The 22841-nt window shown below is 36.3% G+C and overlaps 2 protein-coding genes across 2 annotated transcripts; both read right to left on the reverse strand.

Annotated features, from left to right (window-relative positions):
• Positions 1 to 1187: 1187 nt before the first annotated feature.
• Positions 1188 to 2651, reverse strand: LOC121428422 (muscarinic acetylcholine receptor M3-like). The gene has a single exon (XM_041625022.1). The coding sequence runs from the start codon at positions 2649 to 2651 to the stop codon at positions 1188 to 1190; it is 1464 nt and encodes a 487-aa protein (XP_041480956.1).
• Positions 2652 to 3370: 719 nt separating this feature from the next.
• LOC121428880 (fibropellin-1-like) lies at positions 3371 to 22573 on the reverse strand. The gene is made up of 11 exons (XM_041625755.1): positions 22317 to 22573; positions 17529 to 17657; positions 14742 to 15074; positions 11835 to 11948; positions 11015 to 11128; positions 9712 to 9825; positions 8651 to 8764; positions 7058 to 7171; positions 6459 to 6587; positions 5395 to 5593; positions 3371 to 4890 (listed from the first exon to the last, which is right to left on the reverse strand). Exons 1-11 carry the CDS (start codon positions 22384 to 22386, stop codon positions 4818 to 4820), a joined length of 1503 nt encoding a protein of 500 aa, XP_041481689.1. The 5' UTR covers positions 22387 to 22573; the 3' UTR covers positions 3371 to 4817.
• Between the last annotated feature and the right edge of the window lie 268 nt (positions 22574 to 22841).

A 22841-nucleotide genomic window follows, 5' to 3' on the forward strand; every position in this document is an offset into this window, starting at 1 on the left:
AGAACTTGATGATTTAATGATACTTTGGCAATAACCGTTATCATAACCATCATCATCACCATACCATCACCACTACCATCAATATTGATTGGTCTGTTTCTCAAACTTTAAAAAACAATTTTTTTTTACATAATGAAGTGAATCATAACGAAGTACAAGTATCAAGTGCAGACAGTGTAAATTAATTTCTGAAGAGTTTACAGGGGGTAAATTATATAGGTGTGGTAGTCTCTAAAGATAAGAGATCAATTACTACCAGAGTACATTGCAACATTTTTACATCACATGCAGATGAAGAAATCTAGCATCATATTACGAAGCAAGATGAATTAGAAGTAATTATATATTAATCGATAAATTATGTTCTTCTAAACGACGAATGAACTTAATCATTGGTTACGTTTATATACAATGGCACCAAAGACTTCCCTCCACATAATCTATTATCCTAAAAGTGTGATAAGGATCCTAATAGAAATTAATGATCGACTGAAATCTACCACGTTATCAGATATTAAAGCCAAAAGGTTATTGAGGCTTACAGCTCAACAACCTTGCTTTTGTACATATTTTTCAGCGAAAAGATTATTCAATTTTGACCATTATGTTACAATTATATTGCGTTTATTATACACAGACCTTATATAATTGAAGAACAGTGGCACAATAAGAGTGCCACATGAATGGACTTTCAGCCACATAATTATATCTAAATAAATAGAGTAAAATTCACCAATCAACACGCTGACATTTTCATCGAAATCTTACAAGGGATAACAAACTCATGACATTTTTGAAGTATTTTTATTACTTCGGTGACACGGTTCTATGCATGCGTTCATGAATATGCACTTTGGAAGTTGATGATGTCATTCCCCCCTCTTCCATTTTCTCTTGAATTTTATTACATGAAATAATTATCATTTCATAATTTCATACAAGTGTGCATGTTCGATTTTGCGTTGTAACAAAATGAGTTGCAACGGTTGAATTATGAGTCAATCCAGTTTTGTTGTTATTGTTAGAGGACAAAATCTAAATTCTAATGCCATCAGCATCACCTTCGTATTTAAGAAAGTCAATATCAAGGTAAAAACAGTTTCCAATGAAGTGGAATTATAGAGGATTTCTTCATTCATAGTTCAAGCATAGAGCTAGACTAAAATATCAATCAAATCCGGATGAATTTAGTGACTTTGGCAACATGACCTGGAGTGGATGAGGCGAATGAAATTCTTTCGGAACCGTGGGTTTGTCACCGCATAAATGATCGGATTGACCGTCGAGTTCAACCACACGAGGTCCCCCGTTAAAGTGGTGACTAAAGGAGGCACGGAGCCTCTTTCAGAAAAACAATCATACATCTTAACCACAGCAAATGGCATCCAACAGATCACAAAAACAATAACCAACGTACTCAGCATAAGAGCAGCATGTTGGATCCGTGACACCTGGCGATTTTCGTGGATGCGGAATCGAACTGAAGACTTCTTTCTTTGACCAAGCTCTTTTGGATCCAGGTCTAAAGGCTCGTGCCTTTCGTGAGGGTACATACTTACAGATACGACTCTTCCGTCACTTCTTATAGCTGGTATATTCATAAGTACAGATTCCTTAAGAATGTCCTTTGTGGGTGTGGTATCGCGTTCCTTGATATCACATTGGTAATTTTCTCCTCTAGGTTGTTCTAGGGCACCGCTGATTGATGGGACAGTATTTATGAACTCATCGGTTCCGCTTTTTCTTTTATCATGTTCTTCATCGAAATCGTAATGAGATTCGGTGAAACCTTGGTAAATGCTGTTGTCCTGGTTATAGTCTCGGGAGCTGTATCCTTCCATTTTCGTGTTATTCGTTTTATCAATTTCAACGCCACCTGTCTCAGTGGCTATCCGTGTACCATTCCTATCTGCACTAGCTGCAGTGATGACATTTATCTGACTATGGGAGCTGCTTTTCGAATTCCCTCTGAAACGCCTGTGTTGTAAACAAATCCGTATAAATAGTGTGATGTTTAGATACAAAATACAAAACGAGGGCAGTATGACCAGGATGGTGACAATGATCACACCTAGGGAACCATCGACCATCTGGGAAGTGTCGCAGGTTTCCAGAGCATGGTCTACTTCCCCGAAGATTGAGGGCCACGATAACAGAAGTGTAGGGATAACTACCAGGGGTACCAGCCAACTCACCGCGATCATCATCCTTGATCTCCGCGTGGTTTGAAAGGATCGGTATCTCAATTTCTTGATCACTATCCAATACCGATCAAGACTTATGTTGATCAAACTCATTACTCCTACAGTGACAACGAAGTAATCGAACGCCATGTAGAGCTTGCAAAGGGTGTCACCGAGAACCCATCTCTTCAATATTAAGAGTTGCAGGTAAACGGGTATTGATACACACCCGACCATTAGGTCAGCAACGGAAAGACTGAGGATAAATCGATTACCTGGTATATTTCGAATGTTGCGATCCTGACGGTAGGACAGTATGACCAAGGTGTTTCCAGTTATGGTAACGATGATTACCAAGATTCCAACAACCGTTTTCAAGATATCAGACCATGATTGAAAGGCAACTGATGGAATCATCTTGAGAGATAGTGTGGTAGAGTAAGACCCTGTGGGAATGATTGAGGCCATTGATGCGGTTACCAATTGATAGATACCTTGAGTCACTGAGGGTAGCTATTCAGTCGTAGGACAGATGAAAGAGAATCTAAAAATCGTATGAATCCACTTGCATCCTGTTAGGCGGTCGTGTCATTTATTTCTGTCGCCAAAGCTTGTTCTTTTACTTTGCCGATTCACCCGCGCCCAATTATGGACACTAATTGTGCTAATATTAGCAAGCGAACATGCTTTAGTATTCTGAGGCAGAGATAGCTAACTTTTTAGAATGATCCTGAATTTTTTATGAGCGTAATAATCGTCATATTTCTCTCTTTGTCTCTCTCACACATTTATACCTTCAAAATACATACTTTAATATCTTTCTCTCACAGGCACACACACACCCTTTCCTGAATTTTCTTTTTCTCATATACACATGCACACATGATACGCACACACGTCATCATCCCTGCACACTTTAACTCCCTCTCTCTGTCACACACACACACGCTCTCATACACAATCCACCTCTCTCTCATTCACCCACCCCATCACACACGTATACTTTTTAACTCTTTCCTCACGCACACACCCTCAAACACACTTCCCCCACCTCCCCCCCTCTCTCTCCCTCTCCTCATGTGAATTTCCCTGATCTCGCACTTTCATAGGGTACCAACTCTGAATCGGTTGCATTTACGACATCAACATTCGAACACTATTAGTATTAATCATTATGTGAAACATACTTCAAATTTCAAGAAAGAACAAAATATCTTTATTTCCATTGAAAGACTGCTTATTGATTCTTTCCACCAAAGATTCACAAATAGTACTGTATATTTTTTTTTTAAGTGAAACTTGTCGGTATAATTTAGACCCGAAATACAAGATGACACATTTCTCCTTATAAACAAGTGATTAAAAACAAAAGACGTATATGCAATTTATCGTCAGCTCTGAAACTTAGGATGAAACTGGTGATAGAGTTCACCAATTTTCGACATAGAACTCCCAGCCGTTCTTTGTCATGTGATGGATATTGCTATACATTTACTCTGTTATTAAATCCTCCGTAGGTCTGAGATTGAACTCCCCAAATGTTCTTCACTTTCGGGGGGGAGGCACACTTCTGTTTTAACGGCATTTCTTTCATTACGAATTTTAATTTTGACTCTTAAAAGGGGGTACGGGCCGGCTTTGCCCCCCCCCCCCTGTATCCGCCAGTGGATAAATCGTCTTCCCATAATCATTATTATGGCAAAATGCATCAACATGATAAACATGATAAAGATGAACTTTAAGAGTAAAATATTCAGCACTGTGACGTGCATAAAGTAAAAACATGTAAACTAATATTGATTTTTGTTTGTAATCCCCGTCCCCCCAAAAAAACTATTTACAAGTAGACAGTACACTATTTGAAGAAAGGGAATATATGATAATTTTAATAATAACAAAAAGAACAAGAATTTTACTCCAGTATTGACTAGCTTAGAATATTGGGACTGGATATGCAGCTGTAACAATATAAGCATACAAGTAAAATTGTTTTGTTTGAGAAAAATCCCGGAACCGTTTTCTTTTAACACTAAAATGCCTAAGTTCCAATTTTGTGCATTTTTTGTTTTTTTTACAAAATTTAATAGGGCACGTAGAGTACAAATATGATCGACTCTGGGTAGAATAAAACGTACACAGTAAAACATTTGCTCTTATAGTTGTAACTCGTTACTCTTATTGAATGAATGAATGAACGAAATGAACGAATGAATGAATGAAATGAATAAATGAATGGACGAATGAATGTTAGCTTAATAACCACAACCTACAAATCTCTATTTACAAAAGACATTATGTTAAATACACACAGATGGAAGAACAAATATTTCCATGTTTAGATCTTCTGTATGCATAAAGTCAACACTCTAAAACGAACCGAATCTTTCATCTAGATCCTTAACATATTAATTAATTCAGTGTTATTGGCCGATCTGTGAAACGCACTAGATATTTTGTGCGACTAGTGTTCATTCTATACGAATCTGGTCAGGTTTTATCTGAACAAATCCAGTATGACTAAACAATATTCGGGGTCTATTTCTTAGTAGTTAAAAAACTAAGGTAGACGCCCTTGAACCCCCCCCCCGTGCTGACAATATTCCCTTCCTTCATTTATTCATTCCTGACATCAAGTCAATCTTCAATTTCATTGTTTTCACGAGGAGCCTGGCTCTGTCTGTAGCGGGTCCATCGGTCCTGTCCGATACTGAAAGTAGAAAAAAATGAATAATAGACAGAAGGTTATTCTTCGTAATCATCATCATCATTACGGGTACACAGCAACAGATCGAGCGAAAATTCCATGACGCTGTGGTCGGGTGCCGAAACAATACATGATGGGTGTCCAAAATTCGCACACATTAAACAACAAAAAAAATACGCAGGGTAAGATTTTATCACAAAATATTCATATTTTACACAACACAAATTTAACTGATAGGAACCAAATTGATAGAAAGATCGGATATCAAATATTTTTTGACCGAAATTCCTAGAAGGCCATGGAGTATTGCCGATCAGGGGGCCGTTTCATGAAAGGTGTCAGCTCTAACAAGTACCTTTCTCCGACAGTTACCATAGTAACAGTCAGAGGCCAGTGCCTCTCAGCCAATCAAAACCTGGGATTTCACTGAAATTGTCAGCACTGACAATTTAGTCAGTGCTGACCGATGGCTTTGAAAGTTTATTTTCGGATTGATTCTATTCTTACTGTGTAGCAGTCTTGATGTCCATACAGGTGCTGACCCTCATGGTATTGGTCCAGGTAAGGTAGAGAACTTCTTCCCCTCCGCATAGGTGGCACTGTCCAGACCAGCTGGTGGTAGACTTTCCATTGTCAGTTGACACAACGAACCCGAAAGAAGGAAAGTCGCAGTTCTGGTTGGCATAGCCCACCATCACGTTCGGGGCTATCATATCGACATCGAATTATTATTGTTATTATATTTGACTCTCTCACAAATGAAATTCACAGCTTTTGTTAATTGTCCATTCCGAATAATTCTATGAGTACAATACTTAACTCTGTCAAAATATCCAATCGTTATTTAAAACTCACTTCTTTTGTTGTAATACACTGCAAAAAATGAAGTGATAATTTATCACTTACAGTGCTTGTATATAGTGACTGCACTACGAGTGCTGATTTTCTAATTCAAATTTAAACTAGAAAATCAACGGCCGTAGTGCAGTCCCTATACAAGCACGGTAAGTGCTTGCACTTCATTTTTTACAGTGTATAATATGGGTTTATCTTTATTTTTTTTAAAATGTATTCGTTGTGTTTAATTAGTAAGTCAGCCCAGTTACAACTTACCCGCTTTAAACGTTCATACAAAGCTCTCTATAAATATCATCATCATCATAATTATTATTATCATCATCAGCATCGCTATTATCATCATCATCATAATCATTATTATTATTTTCATTATTTGAACTTTGGATCTCATAGAATATATTTGCCATACCCATGAGTATGGTAATAATATGGTTCCATTATGTATGTCCATGTACACATTTAAATCAAATTAGTTAAATCCATCGATTAGTCTTTATTTCTCATATCAATAACGAAGCAAAATTACCGAAAGGACAGTTTATTCTAATATCCTTATATTTTATTTTATTAATATATATGACGAATAATCATTACTGCAAACAAAACAGTCAATCACCCCTTCGACCAACATGAATTTGGCGAATAAATATGATTCTTCTCCGTTTCATATTTCTTTTAAATATATAAAGTAGTATGTATTGTTAGATGCTTACCTACATAGCCGGTAAGTAGTCCGATGTTGTTAGAGTAATGACCAAGTATCATCCCAGTTGAAGTAAGACTGATGGTGATACGATCATTGCATTCATTGTACCATTGCCCCTCCAAATCGCAGTAACCGACTGGTTGAATAAAAGCGAGGACAATTAAAATCACTCAAAATTCTTAAACAAGATTGTAACATCGAATAAATAAAATAATTTGATGTACATTGAAATCATCTATAATCACTTCCAAAATACGACAAAAATATCAGGTTAGGGACTAAGGAAGATCGAATTCTTAAATGCAGATTTGCATTAATTAAACTTATTTGTTCTTAAAATCTTAACTTTAAAGGTACTATTAGAAATCATGATGAAGTCAAATGTGACTTTTTTAACCATGTTTATCATGTTAATGGAAACAAAAGGATTTTTTTTTCTTGCAAAGGAATTTTCATCTGGTGAGAATCATGATCATGGCGATAGTTGAAACATTTTATTAAGCCATAGTCTTCTTGACAACAGAGGACTTTATACTGGAAAGCAAAGTGTAATTGTCGCCAATAAGGGAAATGTACACAGAACTGGTGTTGATTTGAAGTACACACCTTCTTCACAGTTAATTCCAGTGAAACCTTGTCTACACTGGCAGGTATACCGGTTGACTTCATTTAGACAAGTAGCTCCATTCTGACAAGGAAGACTAGCACACTCGTTGATATCTGCCCAAGATGTCAGGGAAATGAGATGGTGGTGAATTCAGAGATACGGGTGGAACATTGTCGGGAAGAAGGTATAACGAGAATGAAAGAGAGTTAAGCAAAGGGGCTCACATTGTACAAGCATTGCTTTTTAGTGGGTCCCTCCATTTCCATCTTAATTTAATTTCTATTGAAAAATAGTAGGCCTATACATATTTGAAACCTACAATGTGTTACCCAAATTGTCTAAGTGTTTTTTTTTCTTTTCATAACATATGTATTATTTATTTTTTTGCAACGGATACAAATATTTATGTTTATATATGGTATACAATTTGTTTTTGTTTGATGGAAGTGAAATAAATAAATTTGAATTTGAATGGGAGAGACAAATATATAGAGAGAAAGATTATGGTGCACGACGACGACGATGATGATGCTGATGAGGAGGAGGAGGATGACAACGACGCTGACAGGAATAACAACTTAAAAAGTAAATGATAATGGGAAAATGATCATAATGATATCATGATAAAATGATGATGATGATGTGATGATAATGGGGAAGAGTAATAGTAAAAGAGGCAAATAATTATTAAAATTAATAACACCCCTTTTCGGCGATTTTGATTAATAATTGGAGTTTTAATCACTGATTTAGCATAAATTCCCTTTCGAAAGCTCATAATCGTTTTGCAGCATTTAAAAATAAATTTTGACATTGAAGGTAAATCCACTCCAAGCCATTCTTTTTTGGAAGAAAATTGAAAATCAGAAGATTATTATAGAGGTTTTTGGCGAAATAGAACCAACGGCACACGTCACGAACAATAAGATAGTTATTAAATGTCAGCCTTGATTCCATTCCATATACCCATATACCTAGGGCTATTTCAAATTGGCCATGAAAGTGATGTCAATGTGCTGGTCAAAATTAAAGTAATCGAAATTTTTGCTCGAGACGAGCTACATTTTATGGGGACATTATGCGGTGTCATCACAGCTATGTTATGATCACCAAGGGGAAAGTTAGTTTGGAAAAGCCCGCATATTCCTTCCTACATGTCATGATGATACCTTCATAATTTAAGATACGGGAAATTCCGTAAAATAATAACCCTTTTGTTCATCCGACCACCATTTTTCTCACGTTTCATTTCACTTTATTAACTGACCATGTCATGGTCAGCTTTACAGACTGTCATACGAACCAGAAATCAGAGGCAGAAAAAAATAATAAAGGACTCACATACAAGGGATCGAGTGTACATACTTGAATGAATAGCCCATAATTATGTAACTGAGTGAGTGTTTATGATAAGATCCCTCGAATCAACCAGTATCAGCGTAATATCTTTATTTTTGTAAACTATAATTCAAATACTTGCCAATTCTTGAGGTCGATCCGCTCGAATCGTAGTTTTACACGTTTATATTATTCTTAGATACTTAAAACAATGTAATGTACATTGCAATATGTTGCACAATTCATGTACGTACCTTCTTGGCAATTTTTTCCAATGAAACCTGGGACACATTCACAAATGTAGTCCAAACCAGAGTTGACACAAGTTGCTCCGTTGTAACATGGTGCAGTTGCGCATGCGTTCAGAGCTGCAAATAAATAAATAAAACAAAACATAAAACATCTTTCAAATATGAACAAAACTATATGTGACATTTAGAGAATACTTTTATCCCTTCTGGAATCGATTGCACTTCTTTGATATCGTGATAATATTATAGTAGAGATGCAATAGAAATATATCAAATAGATTTACGTCAATTTTGAAGAGGCCAGTAGCGAGTCACTTGTACGTGTACATGTGGGGATGGGTTTGTTTTTCTTTTATTTTTGTTGGGTCATCGGACTCAGCATTCCACTCTCTCTCTCTTTTCAACATTTTGTTTACATTTGCATAACAATTCTTACTTCCTTTTATCTTACTCATCCTCATTTCGCAATTCATCTCTGACCCCCCCCCCCCTCGCTGTTAAGATCTTAATGGGTTAATGGGGCTACTGCTCTCTCTTCTTCTCCTACTTTTTTTGAACTTCTTCTTTTTCTCTTTATCATTATCTCTATGTCTTGAATCTGGTCACATCTCTTCGTAATTTATTAATCTCCTTTTCCATTAAAATCGAATTCTTAGACATATATATATATACATGTGTATATACACACAAACGCAATGTGTGTATACGCACTAAAGAAATGAGGATTCAATTTCGCACCGTAAATGAAACACCTGCAGCCTTTTTATTGTGTAAATTGCACCTTAATTGGGGAAAGGTGTACCTTTTGGTATTATTTGCACCAGTACAAGCATGCTCATCCTAAAAAGGTACAAATATGCCCCTGTTAGGGTGCATGATATTTTACGTTTAAAAAGGACCTTCATTATATGGATCATCTCTGCACACCTTTCCGTGTTCAGGATGCTTAGTGTGGAATATATTTACAAAATTACACTCTTTAAACACCTCTAGGGGTGCTGCTATTGTACCAAACCAAAGGGCCCAAATTAAAACCCCAATACTGTCTGTATTATGTTACTTACAAGTCTCGCATCTTTCTCCAGTATACTGAGCTGCACACGAACATGCCCACTCGTTTATACCATCCAAACAGGTCGCTCCATTCTGACACGGATCACTGGCACACTCGTTGATATCTGAAAACGTGATCAAAATGGATTTAGTTCAAGGTTAGTGAACGGGGAGGGCTTCACTCATTTTTTATTGTGGTTTAAATTAGAGATAAAATTGTGTCATTATACCATTTACTTTCTAAAATGACTAAATTGTTAATTCATAGAATTTCCCCTTACATCACAATTTTTAAACACAAATAAATCAATGTTTTAAATTCTTGATTTTGTTTTTCTTCACCTAAATTTCGTAACATAAAAGGTTAGCGAGCGGGCTAATGGTATATGTCTTCTTGCCTGTTTTCTTGTATTGTTCGTTTCACATTAAGTCAATATAATCAGGTAATGCAAAACTTTATATTTTGAAATACACTATTCACCATCTGATATCGTACGATTCGATTTTTAATGACAGTTCTTCAACCATCATAATCATTGGCAAAACCATTGCACAATTTCAAATGCAGGATCTGAAATCTTTCACCAATAGCTGGCCGTTATGCATTTCTGTGCATGCCAAATTAACATCGACCATCAGATTGTTACTCCCGTTTTCGGTCTGGCCTGGCCTGGGTTTGGCAAATGTTTCTTTTAATTTTGATACTGTCCTGTATTCCACGGTTTTGATTTCATTTGTCTTTGTTTGTTTTAAAGGGGAAGGTCACCCTGACGAACGGTTTGTTGTAAAAATAACAGAAAAAATATGAAACATTGGTGGAGGTCTGAGAAAAATCCATTAAAAATTAAAGTTATTAGAATTCATTTTTTAAAATTATTTATAACATCATAACAAACAGCTGCCCCATGTCTTATGTCATATAAAATGCATAAATTTCATTCTTTTATGGTTCTTGATGACTTATTTCTTATTCTCTTTTTAAGAACGGGTTTGAAATTATTTGTGTATTGACATAGTGAAGGTACAATAACAATTTTCGTCATTTTTGAGAATATGACATTTAATTAACTGATTTAAACTGCTCGCATATGACGTCACAAATGAAACCATTAAAATTCTCATAACTTTTTTATCCTTTGATGGATTTTTCTCAAACCTTCACCAATATTTTTTTACGTTTCCTGCTTATTTTACAGTAAACTTTGTCAGGGTGAACTTTACCTTCAAATACTGTTAACGAGGTGAGAATTGTATTACCCCCTACACACACTCGCCCACACCCACCCACATGCACACACGTAATCATGGACCTACTTGTTTCACATCTTACTCCCGTCCATCCGGCGACACAAGCGCATACGTATCCAAAGCTGTCAGCAGTACATGTGCCACCGTTCAAACATGGGTTGCTGCCGCAGAAGTCAAGCTCTGCGTATCACATTTGAAATTTCGAAAAACAATCAAGAGAGAAAAAAAAAGATATGATACAAAGATGTGCAGTCAAAAATATTCGAAAACTACATCATGTACGCAGGGTCCAATTATTAATACATGTGATACTGGTTTTGAAATAAGAGTTCAAAGCTACTAAAATCATTCAAATTCATTTGGTGAAACCTTTTATAGAAATTTTGCATTTTTTTTCCCAACAATTCTTTATGAAAATTATCACTAGGGCTTTTTAAAATGAAATTATGATCATAGTAACGTCGCATTAGGGTATAATTTCCGAGGTAAACAGTCCGCAAAAGTTTAAATTGGTTCATTGGTAATTTGAACCGGTTTTTTTCTTCAATTCTCAATTTTGTTTAAGTTCAGTTCAACAACACCAACATCAACGAAATTCTTACTATAAACAAGATGTCAACTATTAAAATGAATACGATTTGATAAAGAAAAAAGTCTTTTAAAGTTATTCGTCATTCAAGAGTAAAGTAAGCCACACATGCAACATCTCATGTAACAGTTGCTTGGTTCGAGACTGAGCTAATAAGCTATTCAAGGTAATCATATCAAAGTCCTTTGAAAGCGCACTGGGACGTTATGTCATAAGGTGATATACGCTAAACAAGAACTGCGCGATCATTATCATTCAAGAGAATGTGAAATATTTCAGTCATGTTTAAGTACCTACCGATATCACATATCTTGCCAGTATATCCAGATGGACAGATGCATTCGAAATCGTTCATCAGATCCACACATGTAGCGCCATTCAGGCATGGATCGGGGATGCAGTCGTACGTTTCTAAAGACAAAAATAAATGTAATATCTAAATAGCAAGTAGCGAATCTAAGGGTTCATCATAGATATTGGACAGAACCGACGATCCATATTCAGTCTGCCCACCTCCGACAAAGCAGCATACCAAATACAAATTATTAAATACTTTTTCTGTTTTATTACTAATAATTTGTCGATAATGATCAAATGTGCTTGAAAGCTTGAAATACGTTTTAAAATAGGAAATATAAAGTTTTGTGACGTGAAAAGTAGAAAACTCTTTGTATTACAAACTGCAATGTGGGTTGGCATATGCAACCATAAATTATGAAACTAACATTGTTCTACGAATAGGGTCTACAATTTACAGTTCAATGTCGTGGAGCCTATAACTTCTGAGTGCACCAAAATGGTGTTTCCTAGCCTGTGGCGTCGCCTTTTGAGAGTACCGAGTGTCACGGGTTCTGTCAATGTTATAATGCATTTCAAAAGCCACATTCCACTTGGAAACACGGCTAATATTACTGCTTGGCGTTTACGATTTTACCATTGGGGGTCGTCTGTCATTTCACCTTGATTTTTTTTCTGACACGGAGAGCTAAAATTGTATTCATTTGTTTGTCTTGAGCTTTGATTTGCCTTTGGTCATCAAATATTGTTGTACCCAGTTTCAAGCATCCTTGTCATGCTGACATGGGGGACACCAAATTGGAACATTATACACTTATGTTCCACTTGCGCAATCAATTCCACCTTGCCGATGTCCGTCCACGAATGTTCAAGAAAAAAAAACCGGAAATCTGCGGTTCACAGTAAAAACGTTATTAAAAGTTTACAATGAGGTTTACAGTAATGTATTGACTGTTGGTATTAAACATGTAAAAATCAAACCTTGTTGTTAACAAGTTCAAACACTTGGTTAAACTGTTCAATAACTATTATAAAACTCGTTTTGCAAGCAGCATTGTATGGAAAGTTTGAACAGCATTTTTACTCTGTTGGCTCCTCAAAAAGTTGAATACATACGCAATGGAGTAGGGTGACCGAGTCGACCCTGTTTTATTTTGAAATTTAAAGATCTGAGGTTAACCTTTCGCGCATAAAATTTTCTTTAAAGACATGATAATCAAGTGGTGTAGAAAAAAATTATCTTTTTCTCTTCGACTACAGTTAGATAGCGGGTAATTTCAATCATAGACACCTACAGTGGCGTAACTACGGGGGGGGCATGGAAGGGCACGTGCCCCCCCCCCCCCCCCCCCCCATCGGCTGGCCAAAAAAAACGGGGGAAAGGAGAAAAAGAGGGAGAAAGGGAATGAAACGTAATGAGAAAGAAGAAATTATTGTTCCTTAATGTTATATTATAATTACGTTATGTTATATTATTTTACAAAAAGTCATAAATATATGAAACGTAATTTGTTCAGGGCCTATGTGTTCATTGTTCCTGGCGCTCGCGTTGTCTGTTTAACGAGATATATGATACCGTTGAACTAAAACCTTCCGTTTTCAAGTCAATATAGACCAAATGTATTTCCTCTCACTTCGAATTATCATTGTTTTATGTAGTTACATATGCTTCTTTTTCATTATTACTTAAAGTGGTTGCCCCATTTTAAGGTCTTGATATAAAACACTTCCTGTCCGTGTTTACGTTCGCATTAGTGGATTGCTGAGATATGTCTGCTCTTCATGACTTCCTAAAATCTGTCCTTAAAATGTAACTCGTTCTGATCTGAATATCAAAAACTGTCAGCAAATTGGCTAGCGAAATATGCATGGTCTCCGTGAACTCCTGCAAACAAGACTTAGAATTCCCCTCTTCAGTTCTCAATTAAGTAAATTTCCAGCTCGCGCTTCGCGCTCGCAATATTTTGTTAGTGAGATGAGTATGATAATCATGATTACAATGACTACAAAAAGTGCTTTATGTGTTTAGATGTAATTCTAGTAACATCAGTATGCACTTCGAACTCGCATTAGATGACAATGGGGAGATATGTGTACTCTTAATGGATTCCTTAGAAAAATAGTCCTTAAAATATCCATGTTTGGGGTCAAAATATGCAAATATTTCAACTCGCGCTTCGCGCTCGAATAATTTGGCTAGTGATATACATATGGTCTGCGTGAATTCCAACAAACAAACCTTTGAATGCTCATTTTAAGGTCTGAAATTCCTTATTTTTCAGCTCGCGCTTCGCGCTCGAAATATTTGATTAGTGAGATGTGTATGATAATCATGATTACAATGACTAAAAAAAGTGCTTCATGTGTTATAGATGTAATTCTAGTAACATCAGCAGACGCTTGGCACTCGCATTAGATGGCTATGGTGGCACATGTATACTCTTAATGGTTTCCTAAAATATATTTCTTAAAATGTCCCTGTTTGGGGTTAATATATACAACAAATTCAGCTCGCGCATCGCTTGCATTGTTTGTTTAGCAAGACAGGTACGTGTCATGATTCCAAAAATTTGCTTTATAATGTCCCTTTTTAGTTCTGTATATCAAAAAACTTCAGCTCGCGTTTCGCCCTCGCATTATGTGATCAGTGGGATACACTGTCCTTGAAACGTCACTATTTCTTAGGTCAGTATACCTGGCAACTGAGTGCGCTTCGCGCGCTCACTAAGTGACTCAAATTTTTTGCTGGTGCCCCCCCCCCATGCCGTGACCCACGGTACGCCACTGGACACCTAGACGTATATATATATATATATATATGTATATATATCAAGATAAAACCTTTCTCGGGAATCTCAGATCCTACTCTGAGAACCGATTTATAGTTGAATAAATAAAAATGCTTACCTGCCCACACTCTGTAAGTGTAGCCGCCGCTCGTAATACTTGGGTCGGTAAAGACATTAACCCATGCCCTTGATCCCGTGATGTTTACGACGCCATTCAACGGTTGAGTGTTGTTATCAAAGGTGAGGGTGGTGCTGAGCGCTGGATTCACAGTTACACCGGGCCCAATCGCAAGTTCGTCCTTATTCGCTTCGATGGCAAACTTTGAGAATTGTATCTCGATGTACGCAGCGTTCGGGATGCCAATTAAGGTGAAACAGTTTGTGCTGTGGGGAATTTGATCGTAAGACCGCGTTACGTTGTTCTCGAAGACGTGTCCCCCGGGACAAAGAGCTGCATTATGATTTCAGAAATATATAAGAACTGATATACTGAAAAACACAAATCCAAAGTCTGTATCTAACACTCTTTTGCCCTAGGGTTGTTTTGAAATAAATACTAAGATACATCTTTTACTTCCTGTTATCATAATTATGGATTGAATCATTTAAGGTGTACCAATTCGAAAATTATTGTGGTAATTGGCTTTTGGTATATTTATACAAAAATTCTGCAAGTTGCAGGTCACCTAGTTGATGAATTGTCAATGAATTATTTCAGAAAAAAAGTTATGTATGTACTCTAACATTGTCAGTGAGTTTCATGGCATGCTTCTGTAATAAAAAAAATCAATAATTACTATCATACTTTGTATCTGGAGTAGTAAAATGAATACATTTTGTTTTATCTAGGTTAACCCGTAAACCATTAACCTAATACCAATAAAAAAACATACTGATGTCTATGTTCATCTAAAGTGACATCAAATCTGGATCACTGAAAAAAAACATTTGTATCATCCGCAAATATTATAAATGAGAGTACTTCAGAGACATTAGGATGATCATTAGTGTATATTTAAAAAAAATAGGGGTCCCAAAATCGAACCTTGTGGAATTCCAAATGAAATTTGAAGTTTGCTGGCGTGAAAACCATTATAATTTACAAACTATCTTCTGTTATACAAGTAATCCTTAATCCAGTCAAACACTATCCCTCGAATTTCATAAAGTTGTAATTCATTTAATAGTAATTGATGATTGATACAATCAAACGCTTTTGAAATATCAAGATATAGAGTAATGGTATGTTTCTTATTGTCGAGAGCATTGACCAATGAAACTAAGAAGCCAGTGACTGCTAATATGGTTGAATGGACGGACCTAAATCCATATAGAAAATTTAATAAAATTCCATTTTTCTTTCTATGAATGAAATAATAAAATAAAATAGACTTTGAAGAAATTTTCAAAAATACAGGTAACACTGAAACTGGGCGGTAATTTACAGAAAAGATCTTCACGGATCTTTCATACATGTACGTTACCTTAATTAAGGCAATGTGGTATACTAAACCATATTTATTCAAATGACAAGTTGAATACAAAATGAAGTGGTAACATTAATAAGTTGGGATTTTTTTTGCCATCATGGTACTATCTCAACCAGGACTTTTCCCTTAATTAAACTTATGTACTACCTCTAAAAGCTCATATTCTTCTATCGGTTTAAATACATAGATTGAGAAACATGATCTTTAAAGTAACTCAAGCAGTGAGAAATGTTAATATTTGGTGAATAAGTAGATTCAGTTCCAGATTCAAAGTATTGATTGAATCTATTTGCTATTCTTTTTCATTCTTACTAAGACTTCGTTAAAGGCCAGTGAATATTGCTTTATTAGTATCATTATTATTGTTATTATTATTATTATTATAAGAAGAAGAAAAATCAATATAATCATAATGTTTAGAATGATTATGATAATAATCATGATCCTAACAATGAAAGTAATAAAAATGATCTACCTAAAAGATACCATAGGCAAGATAGGAGGAATTAAATGAGGGAGACCAAGGGGTTTATTTCGTGAAAGAATAGACTCGAGCATGTGACGTTAAGGGAAATCGAATATACGTTAACGGGTAATAAAGGCTGGGCAATATGAATAACGAAGTTATGATATTTTAAGGATGTGCATTATTTAAGTGGAAATGTTCTATGCATATCTTTATGAATATTTCATGAGAAAACTGATGATGTCATCCCCAATTGTTCTGTTGCATTTTCTTACACGAAATAGTGTTTATTCAAATTTGGCCTTAAAGTACTAAAAGAAATGGACTGACAAATGATTTAATGTATTAGATATCAACTTCAGCCTACCTAATGAATATTCATGACAACGTGCATACTACTGTTTTTCACAAAATATTACGCAAAGTTTAAAAATTGATAGGTTTGTTATTTGTTATCACATTTGGATGAAATTTTCAGAGTTTGCTCGATGAATTGTATTCCGTTTATCATTTAATAATAACAGCAACAATTAAGATAACAATAATATAATGCAATTGATATAATAACAATAGTAATAATAATACCAGCAATGATAATAATATTAATAATGAAATTGTAATTATTATAATGATGATAACAACAATAACCATAACGTAAATAAGAAGAATAGGAAGAAGATGAAAAAGAAGAATATCAGCAATGAAAATAAAACAAATATAAACGAAATAAGGATATGTGTGATCTAAACATAGCTATCATCGGTAATAGTCCTTTCTAAAGAGTAGGTAAATGGCTCCTCCTGCAATCAAATCCACAGTTTATCATTCAGAAACGGCAATCACAATTCTTTTTTTAGTCTTTGGTATCTTATTGAAGGAATCTGCACGTGTGTGCCTACTCAAGTTACTCATATCAAAATTTAAGAACATTTTGCCACTATGTACTTACTCAAAAAACTACCGACTTCGCAGTCGACTCCGTAGTAATACGGGGGATTTCCACTGTCCGGACACTCGCATATGTATTGGTCTGGGGAAGGTGTACAGACTCCCCTGGCGCACGGGTCAGAGTCACATCCTGCGATAAGTCAAAGGAGAAAGAAAAGCACGATATATTAGATAGTAGAGGTGTCGTCATAATGAGTGTCTTTACACTATTAACACAATAGCTCCATGCTCAAACACGGTGGTTAAAATGAATAGCTCCATGAAATGACGAAAAATAATTACTTTTTCACATTTTTTAATGTAATAGAACAGCTTTTGTATAGCGCATTACACCTTACAAAGGTTTAAATGCGCTTTAGGAGAAAAAGAAAGATGAGGGAAAGCTGCTGGTAATGCTTTGTTAATATTCTTTTCAGTTAAATAAATATGTTTTCAATGCAGTTTTAAATTGCCCAATATTGTGTCAACTTGCCTTAAATTGTGTGGGATGCGCAGCATGCACAACCCCCGTTCGCCATAAACTTTGTCTTAACAATCGGTACGTTATATAAATCCTTATGAAGTGATCTAAGATTTTTTTGCAATACTCTATTCAGAAAATGATGTTGAACATACCTTACTGCTCCACCAATTTAACCCAGTGATCTATTGTCAGGTTAAATTAAATGTAGTTTGTTTAAGAGTGTATGTTTCTAGTCTTATCTTGGGGCGCCCTCATCTTTACCGATAGGATGAAGGCGAACAAATTATTGTCCATCCACGCTTTACCTGATCGGCCACTCGGAGAGCTAAAAGCGGGTCTGATGTAGTTTTGGGGGGAGGAAGTCACAGGGACAGAAGTTTAAGTATATTTAAGGTTTATTTCTAAAAACAAGGTATTGTATACAACTAGGACAAAATAGGTAACATGAGCGCAAACGTGGGGTGAACTTTTTTGGAGTTTTCATGGATATAGACGTGAAATTGGAAAATTCTCAGCATTTTGTGCAATCATGGACAAGATGCCTACCGAAGAGACTCATGAACAGGATATCACCTTTGTCATCCCAGTTGATAATCCATTGCTACGCCAGCAGTGGCCCCAACCCTAATTGTAAAATCCTAGCTCTTCCCCTGCGTGACTAAATACCTAGCTTTATAAACCACGCAGAAAAGCAAGTGCCCTTCAATACAGACTACGTCCATTCAACAACCCAGGTTCTATTATATTTCGAATAATGGAGCCACCCGATGGAAGAGGGGTCACATATAGAGGCTCAAGCTCAAAAATAATTTCTGACAAAATTGCCAAAGGCAGAAATGCTGGCAATTGACAATGGCTAATAACATCTTATCAATGGAGCATGAAAACAATGTTCTCAATTCAAGTTCAATGAATAGAGCAAGTTGAATGTCAACAGCATTATGAGGAAGTTATAACGGTGTCGATGAGTAAGTAAATACGTGGGTGACAGCCTTCAATTAATTGAACAGGGTGATACGATTCTTATTATTCGAAGTGAAATAGTTTGTGATTATAGGCCATCCAAATACCTACTTTAAAGGAACATTCGCCACGTTTACATGAACTACTCAAACATTAAAGTCACTGGAGATGCTGGAGCAACAAAACAAGTGCCCCCCCCCCTCCGAAACTTGTGGAAATTCACTTTACTGTTTCGGAGATAACGGGCAAGATTCCCACACCTAAGACACAAGACAAATCCTTCAAGAGATGACAACTGCCTTGGAAGGTAATGCAGCTGAGGTTATGTAGGCATCGAAAGGAGTGGAATGCAAACAAACAAAATACCGTGTGAGCAAAAAAAACCTGACACCTCACAAATCCCAAATTTGAGGAAAAATATGTCGTGAACACATAATTATCATAATGGCCTTAAAAAGTATGTTCTCCCAAATAATTTGATATCATATTCATGTGGTTTCATGTAGTATGTGTTAACGCTCAGATGATCAAGTGGTATTCTTTGCAGTGATGTAGATTTTGATTTGCGCCAAAATAAGGCGTGACTGCAGTAAATGAATCCAGATACCAATGATGTCATAATCCAACAACAGTTGCATTAACATCCACTTGGAAAACCTTTTCAATAATTTACATTATAATTGTTTAATAAGCACTTTTTAGTATCAATTCTCAAATGAATTTCATTGAAAAGGGATTTGCAAGTATGTTTACTAACTCATGTAGCATTTGGATTCATTCATTACAGTCACGCATTACTTTGGCGCAAGTCAAAATTTACATCACTGCAAAGAATACCTAAGCGTGAAGACAACCCCTAAATATTATTCCAATTTATTTGGAAGAAGATGCTCTTTCCAGCTATATATAATGATTATGCGTTTATTATATATTTTTTTCCTTAAATTGGGGTTTTGTGAAGTTTTTTTTAAAAGTTTTACTCACACGGTAGTAGTCAACAGGAATCCATCATGTCCACTGAAGAGTACAACAAGATTAACTTATCTTGGAAGCATGTTTACAATTGATGCCTATATACTGTAGAGACTGGTGTAACCATCATATGATTCTGGATGGGTAAAACAGTTCCAACAGAACTATCTTAGGAAGATCTTAGGGGGGGGGTTGGGTCACTCACATGGATCGCGTCACCAATGTAAGAATATATAGGAAAAGACGGCTACAGGGCCTCTTATAGTCAGGAGAAGGAAGAAAGGAGGATAATGTTGGCAGATCATATGAAGTCCAAGGAATGCCATCAGTACAGTGCTCCTAGAATTGCAATGGCTTGACAACCAAATTATGGAAGAAAAAAGGGCCGTCCCAAGCACACCCTTGCACGGACTTCCTCAAGGGTTTGGGAAAACCGAAAGTTTCGTCCACTTATGGCCGTACGCATCGGAAACGGGGATTCTTTGCTGATTAATTATCGGTTGGTCTATATATTAGAACAAGGGGTTTAGACCAAGAGTCAGTAAACCCCTTTCCTTAATTGATTGGTTGCCCCTACACTGTGTATTACTCTGGGTAGCAATCGCCGTCTAGGTCGGCAAGTTACAATCACCTGAACTTCCAATAGATTGGTATTAACCTTCAGCGCATACATACGATATTCCGAAGCTTCGTTATTCCGAAGGTTCGGATACTCCGAAAGTTCGTTATTCCGAAGGTTTGTATTTCCGAAGGTTCGTAATTCCGAAGGTTCGTAATTCCGAAGGTTCGTACGTCCGAAAACGAAATGAGGTTCGTAATTCCGACGGTTCGTTAGTCCGAAAACAAAGTGAGGTTCGTAATTCCGAAGGTTCGTTAATCCGAAAACGAAATGAGGTTCGTAATTTCGAAGGTTCGTTAGTCCGAAAACGTAATGATTAACGAACCTTTTTTCGTTTTCGGACTAACGAACCTTCGGAACATCGAACCTTATTTCATTTTCGGATTAACGAACCTTCGGAACAACAAACCATATTTCGTTTTCGGACTAACAAACCTTCGGAACATCAAACCATATTTCGTTTTCGGATTATCGAACCTTCGGAATATCGCCACAAATGTTCGGATTAACGAACCCTTTTACATTTTCGGATTAACGAACGCCGAGGTATAGTCAATTTAAGTGTTTCGGAATTACGAACCTTCGGAATAAAGAACCGTCGGAATTACGAACCTTCGGAATTACGAAGTGTAACCAACTTTCAGTATAGGTCTATCAATATGCCATAGTTTCGGGGGCGTCAGAGAGGGGCGTACGAAATATAACATGCTGATGCCTTTTACCGCAAATGACCTTCATTTTTCCTGTGTTTTCAGTTCAATAGGCCTATTGTTTACATTACAATTGTTGATATGTCCATTCAACTCATCTTAAACATCGGTTGGCCACTCTTTGGTAATTCTCCTGTCTATTTGTTCGGGTGTGAATCATTATTTCGAATCGGATTACTTTATATGTTTTTCTAAGGTTGTTTCGATTCTAACAATATTTTGTCATGTTTACAACGGTGTTCATCCGTATATGTAGCCAAGTGATAGGGGCTCGTCATTTCCTATTAGGGGAGGGGTTGGGGCATAAAAGACCTTTTTTCGTCGACACTAACATCTTTGTAAAAGGACATTCTGCAAATAAATATATTTGCTGGACCTATTTTTGGTCCATGTAAACTGATTGGTTTTCGAAGGTAAATGCAATGGCGCCGGATACAAATTAATAAAGGGAAAGGACACATATACATTCTAAAGAAATTTTTGGGGTTTTTCTGCCGTTTATTCTTTTCTAATCTTGTTCGTAAACTCATCTCTAATCTCGTTGTTATTTCTGAGTTTCCCTAATATAGAAGAGGGCAGGTACTGCGAAACCGTGCATGAACTGGGGAAAGGGCCCCACACACTTTTCGGATTAAACTGCTCAACGTAAAAATTACGTTTAAATTGTGCATATAAGCATGTTCAGTATTTAATCAAAAACATAAATTAATGGAATCCAGAACGCCGAAATGAAAATGAAATTGTTACGTAAGTTCGTTTATAGTATTATAGACCTATTTCATGAATTGACCCCCCCCCCCCTCTTCCCTATCTCTCTCTCCCTCTACATCAATGGTAGGCCTACAACATGATGTTGCATCACACCCTTTGTTTGATTAAGTTTTTATTTTTGTAGTATATTCCACTTTAAATTAGAAGTTTAACCCTATTCAAACTTCAAAGCTACCATCTTTAGAAAAGTATTTTTCTTGATGATTTTTCTTTTATATACAAAAACCTATTGTTTAGAAGTTCATAAATTTTCAAAAACCTTTTCGAGACATAATTGACATTAAAACTTACCATCGAGTTGTGCTGAAACTCCGACTAGGAGACATGCTAAAGCGCCCACGGCTAGGATCGCAGACTGCATTTTAATGACTTCTTACCTGGTCAGAAAGAAAGAAATACAAGCAATGATGCTTGCTGTTAATGACCAAACGAAACGAAGTCCGCGGAGTACGAATACCGAGTGAACTCGTCAGAATCGACCGCACCTTTTTCTCTCGCGTCTCCCTTTCCATGCACTTCAAATGGTCTGTGATTTGTCGACACTCCCTTGTGCTTCTACAGGTTGTACCCCAACTAGGGATTCTTACAAAACCTGTTTTTATCGGCGGGGTTATTGTCACTGATTTCGTACAATGGCGTTAAGCTATTGTTAATATCTGTTAATATCATATCTAAGAGAGGGTTGATTGAGGGGTCGCTTGATCGGTATCGTGCATGTGTATAGAGAAGGGCCTCTTTTCAGAGAGGTCAAATATTTTGCGGGTCGTGCAACATGAATGGAAATATTGAATTATTCAAACTTAAAGAGACAACATC

The sequence above is a fragment of the Lytechinus variegatus genome, chromosome 15, assembly GCF_018143015.1.
Source record: "Lytechinus variegatus isolate NC3 chromosome 15, Lvar_3.0, whole genome shotgun sequence".
In the NCBI taxonomy this organism is placed as follows: domain Eukaryota; kingdom Metazoa; phylum Echinodermata; class Echinoidea; order Temnopleuroida; family Toxopneustidae; genus Lytechinus; species Lytechinus variegatus.

Excerpts from the sequence above, each read along its gene's own strand:
- LOC121428880 (XM_041625755.1), bottom strand. The coding sequence starts at position 22,386 with ATGCAGTCTGCGATCCTAGCCGTGGGCGCTTTAGCATGTCTCCTAGTC. Across the intron at positions 15,075-17,528 it reads CGAAGTCGGTAGTTTTTTGA|CTCTTTGTCCCGGGGGACAC; the intron begins GTAAGTACATAG and ends ATCATAATGCAG. Across the intron at positions 11,129-11,834 it reads TGGCAAGATATGTGATATCG|AGCTTGACTTCTGCGGCAGC; the intron begins GTAGGTACTTAA and ends TGTGATACGCAG.
- LOC121428422 (XM_041625022.1), bottom strand. The coding sequence starts at position 2,651 with ATGGCCTCAATCATTCCCACAGGGTCTTACTCTACCACACTATCTCTC.